General features: G+C 53.7%; 1 protein-coding gene across 1 annotated transcript; it reads right to left on the reverse strand.

The window, feature by feature from the left end:
* Window positions 1-625: 625 nt before the first annotated feature.
* LOC102453872 (uncharacterized) lies at window positions 626-4,197 on the reverse strand. The gene is made up of 3 exons (XM_075896710.2): window positions 4,041-4,197; window positions 2,239-2,343; window positions 626-1,158 (listed from the first exon to the last, which is right to left on the reverse strand). Exons 1-3 carry the CDS (start codon window positions 4,180-4,182, stop codon window positions 1,121-1,123), a joined length of 285 nt encoding a protein of 94 aa, XP_075752825.2. The 5' UTR covers window positions 4,183-4,197; the 3' UTR covers window positions 626-1,120.
* Between the last annotated feature and the right edge of the window lie 3,484 nt (window positions 4,198-7,681).

Genomic DNA, 7,681 nt, shown 5'->3' on the forward strand with positions numbered 1-7,681 from the left:
CAGTGACCTGCCAGGTCTGTGACACCAATGTGACCCAGACAGCAGCTACTGCAATGTTGACTTAATGATAGCGCCAAGAGGTATTCTCCCCCACCCTCACTAGCTCCAGGACGGTGTTTATTACCCAGGCAGATGGTAACATCACTATTTCCTTGCTGCTTGTAGAGTTAGCAGAGGAACAAAGGAACTGGGAGCAGAAGCAGGTAAAGGAAAAAGTAGTGGCCTAGTCCCATTCCCCTGACCCCAGCCAAGCCAGACTACACAGGAGGCAAGGTTGGGGACACAGACGGGTGCAGTTCTCCTTTAGCCATACCAAGCTAGTTAAAGCTGTTACCAGTGGAATCGCCTGTGAGCAGGAGTGTTCTGTAGCCTGAGATGATCTCAGCCCACGAAAAGGCTGGATCAGTTCTGCCCGGAGGGTGGCTCCACAGCTTAACAAGGACCCTAAGCAACCTCTAACTTTACAAGTCAAATCAAGATCAAAGGCAGGGATGGGAGCATCAGCATAGAAGCAACAGGGAGGGCAGACTCCTCTACCATGTCTCCTACCAAGCCAGGTTGTGGCACCACATTCCTGAAAGGTCAGCATCTTGACAGACTGAAGAGCCAGGGAAGAGGCCTGGAGTAGGTCATAATATTTTTTTATTTTTATAATAAACTTTTCACTTTATTTCAAGGAAGACAAAAATTAATTGTGAGTGAGGCTGCAGAAACACCATTCTGTGAGCAAATATGCCAGACAGACCCAGGTCAGTAGGCCAGAGGCCAAATCAGAAGAATTTCATGCCCCCCACACCATGTAGCAGAAGGGGTCTCTATACCTAGGAGCTCCCATGCCCTCTGCTTCCCTCTTCTCCTCCTCCCGCATTGCCTTAGAGCAAGATCAGTGCTGTAAACAGGAGGTGACCAAGCAGAAAAGGTGGGGTTGGGTCAGGCTACTGATGGGATTCTGGAAGGACCTCACATTTCTCCACTCGCCAAAGCAGCTGGCATGGTGGGACAGTGGGTTAGAAGTTGCAGCATTTTTCTATACAGGTACATGATGTAATTTAAAAAAACAGATGATTTAACTCAAAGCAAAAAAATTAAGTGGTGGCTCCTGCTGCCAGGCCATCTCCCTTTATGAAGACTTCACGCATTCCTTCTCCTGTTCGATGGCTGAAAGAGAAGAGAGTTCTGTTAGCCTCTCTGCCTTAATGCTTCCCCTTCCTCAAGGGTTGGGACAGTACAATGTAGCTGCACTACCAGCTGTTTACATGGCTGTAATGAAGGGAGCCTTACAGGAGCTCTCTAGAGTCACCAAACCTGACAGTGGGGTCAATACACTAGTATCTTACAGGTCCAGCTGAGGAGCATCCAAATCCCAGGTAAACTCTGAAATGTGTTGCACCGGGTTACAGCACATGAAGATAACTTTATTCCTTAACTGGGCCTTCAAGCGTCCAGTGTTAGGGAGCATCCGTATTAGAGAATTATTGCTGTTTCCCAAGTCCACTCAGACCACATTATACCAAGTCCCGAGAATTCAGTGTGCTGTAGTTGTTCTCTACACCTAGTGAGATGAACTAAATACCACCCCAATCAGACTCCAACAGCAAAGAATATTCAGAGCTAGAAGCCCTCTTATATTTTTCAGTCCTAGTATACTTCAGATGCCTGACAACATCCCCCAGGCAGAGGAGTGTAGTTCTAGCTCTTGCTGAGGCTCAGATCTTATCCGCAGCTAAAAACAATATTTTCCATTGGAACATCAACTAGATCAAAATGCCTCAGTCTGCCAGATTCCTCAGAGATGAGATCAGCACAAGCATATCCGCTCCCACTTGACACTCCTACACAGCCAAAATTGGAAGTCTGTGTCGCAACAAAATGCTAATAGGAGAACCATGTTTCTGGAATGCCAGACCAGGACTGGAGAATTCTGCCAGTCCCTTTGCTTTGGAATGATTTTCTTCCCTGGACACCCAATCATTTGGACAGATGCTCACACCACAAAAACAACAGAAATCTGCAATTCAATTTATTTTGCAATCCAGAAATGTGGCCTGACAAATGTAATGGTCCAAGACAGCGCACTAGATGCAACATGCATCTAAGACTTAAAGCCTCCACCAGAGAACTCAGAATTAGCGTCAATGTCATAAGGAAACGAGACTAGCCATCCGTTAAGTTATCCTTGCATCGAGAGATAAACAGGAACCAGCTAGCCCTGCCAGAAAGAGGGAACTGGATACTTACTTTCCTTCGAAGGCAGTGTATTCTTCTCCTCCGTGTTGGTTTTTTTCAGCTTCTTCTTGTCAAATTTCTCCACTTCAGAGAGGTCTGGTTTGTCACACATGTTGGCTAAATGATTAAGAGAGTGAAGTTACTACGCCTGCAATGGAAATCGATACCCAGGCATCATGTGCCAAATTATACACCCAGAACCTTTGGTGAGTGCCCACCGGATTGTAGAGTATGAATTCCCGGGCCAATGATTTGTTAAACACACACAATTCAGCTCAGAATAGTGATAGAGATGCAGCCATGTTAGTCTGGTCTAGCTGAAACAAAAGACAGAACTATGTAGCACTTTAAAGACTAACAAGGTGGTTTATTAGGTAATGAGCTTTTGTGGGCCAGACCCTTCCACATATTGATCTGAGGAAGTGGGTCCGGTCCACAAAAGCTCATCACATAATAAACCACCTTGTTAGTCTTTAAAGTGCTACATAGTTCTGTCTTCTGTTACAATTCAGCTCAGACCTCAAGCAATAAGGTACAAGTCAGTCATTCTTATCGGAATTGGAGACCGTCCAGCCAGCAAGGTCATGTGTGTGAGCACAGGGATGGAGGGAAAGCCCAGGAGGAAGTTACTGATCTGTACAAGAGACACGCCCCAACTGATTTGGGTTGGGCGCCAAACCCCAGTCCTGGCTCTGGAACTCGAAGCGATATAGAAGCAGGAGCCTAATACAAGAGGCTAGTGCAGAGGGACGCTGTTCTGAGAGCACCAAACCCTCCTTCATCAATACCTGCCTCTCCCCAACCCACGTGAGCCGTTTGTCACTCCCCGTCCCCCACACACTCCCGCCAGCCCGGGATCCCCACTCATCCCCCTCCTCTACCCTGCGGCCAACACCCAACCCAAGGCAAGACGTAGGAACCCACCAAGGCTAAAACCCAGCACCAGCTGCACTCCCCTCTCCCCCCGGCGGCTGCAGACGCGGCTAAGACTCCGTCCGTCTTATCACCCCCCATGCCCAGTGTAAGGCGGGCGGCAGATGCGCCCCCCCCGGACTGCGGATCCAGAGCACAATGGGGAAGACCAGGGCAGCGCGCTGGAAGGGGCCAAAATGCGCCCTGGCCCTTCCACGCGGCATCCCCGGGCGGGCGGTTCCCCACAGCCCCCGCCCCACCCGGGTTACAGGAGGAGGAGGCTACCTCAGCCCCCGCCCCTCCTGCAGCTCCAGGGCGCCCCCACCCCGTGCCCCTCGCGCAGGGCTGGGCGGCTCGGGGCTCAGCCCGCCCCATGTAGACAGCTACGCGGCGCCCTACGGGGAGCAGCTCCTAGGGCGGCTGCCCCCACTCACCCCAAGCGGCACCCCTCCTCCCGCCGCACCCCCAACCACGGAGCGGCTCCCCCAGGATCCCCGGCCGCGCAACCGTCCAGCCGCACCCCCCCCCCGTGCGCGCAAGGAGGGGTGCAACCCATCCAGCCGCACCCCCTTCGTCCCGCAAAGGGGGCGCCCGTCCACCGCACCCCCGTCCATCCCCCGCTACGCGTGCAAGGGGGGCGCCCGTCCACCGCACCCCCGTCCATCCCCCGCTACGCGTGCAAGGGGGGCGCCCGTCCACCGCACCCCCGCCCCCCCCCCGCTACGCATGCAAGGGGGGCGCCCGTCCACCGCACCCCCGACACCCCCGCTACGCGTGCAAGGGGGGCGCCCGTCCACCGCACCCCCGACACCCCCGCTACGCGTGCAAGGGGGGCGCCCGTCCACCGCACCCCGTCCCCTCACAAAGGGGGGGCGCACCCAGCGGGCGGGCACGCGCCGTACCTGCGGTGCTGGCTACAACGCTGCGAAACAACGGCAACCACTCCCTCAGGTGTCTCTGCTGCTGCACCCGCGTGGGGCGCCTCCTTATATAGCATCGCTGCCGCCCGCCCCTGCCTCCCATTGGCCGCGCGCCGCTCGGCATGCTGGGAAGCGGAGTTCGCGCTCGGAGCCCTGCATTGGCCGCGCAGGGCCAGGGGACTGCACCTCCCAGAGTGCACCGGGGCGGGGTGAAGCGCTCCTCCCCCGCGGGCCGAAGGCGTGGGCTGGGCGCTGCAGGGGCGAGGCGCCGCCTGCATCCTGCTGTGGGCTGCACAATGGCCGGCGCGCCCCACGTGCGGCTGCGAGGCAGGCACAGCGCTAGGCAGGCGGGCAGGCTCCCGGCCGGAGGCGCAGTCCCTGGTGTAGCAGCTCCACGTGCCCCGCACCTGCAAGCAGCCAGCCCCAGGCTGCAGCCCCCTCGGGTCGTGCCGCCCCCGCTGCGGCGCTGAACCGGGAACAGCAGCAAAACCGGCCCTGCCGACAGGCAGACGGAGACGGGCCGACAGACGGGCACGTAGGCAGGCGCGCACACAGCGGGGCTGCCTGTAGACTGCCTCCTCCCCCGCCCCCCGACGGGCGAGCCCTTTCTCAGCCCGGCAACGCCCGGGCAGATCCAGCCCTGCAGCCCATGCATGGAAGGGGCTCGGGTTAGGGCCCCTGCATGGACTCGCCGGTGGGAACCCCGCAGCGCTGCCCTTCCCACCAGAGCAAAGACAGCCCCTCGGCGGAGACGCGGCGCACTCAGCCCGCGAGGGCGCCAGGTGCAGGGCGAGCCTCTTGCGGGGCCCGGAACGGGGCTGAGTTACACCATCCCCTGGCCAGTAAACCTTGGCGGCCCAGCCCTGCCGCACCAGCGTGTTAGGCGGGCGGGAGAGCTGGGCTCCTCGCTGAAACTCACAAGCCTCCTGCCCCGTTGGGCAGGAACGCAGCGCTGGGCTGGCGCTCAGGGCTAGTGTGGCACGGGGCTGGCTGTAGGGGAAGCCAGAGGCGGCTCGGATCCTGGAGGATGGGAGCAAGAATTCTGGGGAGGGCCGGGGAAGGGGTGTGCCTCGCAGCCCGCTGACAAAGACCCTTCTTATTCGCTTCCCAACAGCACCATCTAGTGACTGCAGCTCAAGTGTCCAGACACAAAGAGGGGGCTACATTCATCCCTTCCGTAACCCACGGAAGTCAGGCGAGCTGCCCCAGGGAGGCATTGGGTCTGTGCTTGGAAGAGGAACTGCAAAAGACAGCCGTTTTCCAAGGGACTATAAACAACCATTGGCCGTGCCTGGCAAGGCCTCATTCAATCTCTGCCATTTGATGTTGGTATAAAAGGGGGGGGGGGATATGGTTCAGAGGCTGATGGAGAAGAGGATCTGGCTGTGTGTTTCAGTTCTGAGGTGCCTATAAGCTAACTCGGGAGTGGGTATCAGTCACCTCTTCTGTGGTTGTCTGTCCCTCAGTCTTGTTATTCTTATAGACACACCTAACCATTTCCCTCCTAAGCTTCAGGCTTTGACTCCTAGTCCCCCTGCTTTCTGACTGTGAATAATTCACTTGTATCATGTATAGTGACAGAGAAGGTGTTTGTATATAGACCATGCACAGATCTCTCCTCAGAATTCCCCTTTATAGACTCCAACATTCCTCCGCTCTCAGCCTTCAATCCATAAACTGTAACTATTGTCCTTCCTTTTGTATGTGGATACGTACTGGGGAGCCCACGCCTGCCTGCTGTAAATTCCAAGTGCATTGACACCTCAGGCTGCGCAGCTAAGCTCTTAGGTGTACAACAGAGTTTCTCAAACTTTTTTTATAAAGTACCCCTTTAAAAAAATTATAAGTAACCCCAGTACCTACAGTTTTCAGACACATACGTTTTTTTTCTACCATCGTAACACGTTTGTTTAAACAACTTAATCATAGCCGGGCGGGCAATGAAATTTTTGGGTGTAAAAAGTACAAAAATAATAAAGTGCTGTAAAACTTAACACAAAAATTCAGTTGTCTCCAAATGTCAGTTGTGCTGATGTACCCCCCAGACTTCTCTCGAATACCCCTAAGGGTACTTGTACCACTGGTTGAGAAACACTGCTGTAGAACACCAGTTGGAATTTAGACTCCTGAGTGGGAGAGGGGACCTGGGATGTCAGCCAAGTCACTTACCTACACTTTTCTGAATGCTGGGAAAAGGTCTGAATAACCAAGAAGGTATTTTGTGGGGACTCCTCAAGGCTTCTCGACACATAAAACCTATTGTCACACTGAGCTAAAGCCCCTTTACGTGGTAGTTAACAATGGCAGACAATCCATCGACGGTCCGATGCGCAGTTGTACTGGACACCCAGTCTGCTTGCCGAAATCGCCAGGGGCTGTGGTTGCATGATATCACTGGAAAAATCAGACTAGCCAAGTCCTTATGTGCTAGACCCAGCCCTTCATCCTCCCAAGGTAAATGACATTCTCTGTTGTTTACTGAATGGAGATCTTTAGGATGAGTTGTTAAGAACAGAGGGACAATCTGCTGTGGATTGGTACTAAAGAGCCGGGCTGCCCTGCACCAAAATTTCCCACCTCCCATATATAGCTGTTGTGCCATATATAGTATGCCGACTGCCGTGTTCCAGGCAGAAGAGGCTGCATTTAAGTAGATCCACATGCATAGTTTAAGTACGCTGATATCCTTAGGGAAGGAAGGCCTTTCACAAATGTCAGTTTTCTTCTTCTGATTGAATAGCTGTGCCCTTTAGTCTGAAAGGCCAGTACACCTTGATGTGGAAGCACATCTCTGACACCAAACCAAACAGAAATCCCTCCCAACATTTGATCCTGTTATCACAAAGAAATGGCAGAGCAGAGAAGCCGGCAAGGAACGACACCAGCATCCCATGCATCTCGGAGAATTTGCTGTTTCGATGGTGATCTTTTTGGCACGGTCCCGATTTCAAAGGAGGGGTTGGGAAAGAAACCGCAGCGTCCAAAATTAGTACCAGATTTGTGCAGCAGTGGGAGTACTGGGGGTTGTGGCAGATGCTTCGCCAACCTGCCAGCTTGTGGATAGCTTTGGTTTTACAGGAGTGTGTTACTGCCACTGCTTTTCTGGGGTTGATTTGGTCCTAAAAAGAAAAGCTCCTTCTGAAAGAGCAGGTGAACAGAGAGGGCTGAATGCACCTCTGTGATTTAAACTGAAGAGACCAAGGGGTGCAGGATTTCCAGGTGGATAGTATAGCAAAATTCTGTGAAAAGGAGTCCTGAGCACATGGGCTATATAAGAAGGAGCCTTCGGGGACCTGTATAGATACAAGACAGGTTGTCAGATTCACCCGGAGGAGAGCTCCACCTACTGATTCACATTTAAATGGGTCCAGGGTATAAATTCAGGACATCATATTGTCCTTAATCTGCAGGGCAAGGGGCGGGGGGGAGAGTCCTCTGCTGTCAGTGGGAGATTTGCATAGAGATCAAGAGGAGGGGAGGGCTTGTCTTGTAGACATTAAATTGTCCAGTACTATTCATCCAGTTCCTTGCTACATTCAGGATCACTTAGTGAGAGCATCTGTGCCCTTGGAGGTCACCATTACTTCTGCCCTTTGTTTCTCTTTCCCTCTTCTGTCTGTCAG

Source organism: Pelodiscus sinensis, chromosome 13 (assembly GCF_052426305.1).
Source record: "Pelodiscus sinensis isolate ZL-2025 chromosome 13, ASM5242630v1, whole genome shotgun sequence".
Lineage (NCBI taxonomy): Eukaryota > Metazoa > Chordata > Testudines > Trionychidae > Pelodiscus > Pelodiscus sinensis.

What these genes read in the sequence shown, in the direction of transcription:
- LOC102453872 (XM_075896710.2), bottom strand. Translation starts at nt 4,182, where the DNA reads ATGCCGAGCGGCGCGCGGCCAATGGGAGGCAGGGGCGGGCGGCAGCGA. An exon ending in CGTTGTAGCCAGCACCGCAG is followed by an intron (nt 2,344 to 4,040) that starts GTACGGCGCGTG and finishes TTAATCATTTAG; the next exon opens with CCAACATGTGTGACAAACCA. An exon ending in TACACTGCCTTCGAAGGAAA is followed by an intron (nt 1,159 to 2,238) that starts GTAAGTATCCAG and finishes CTTCTCTTTCAG; the next exon opens with CCATCGAACAGGAGAAGGAA.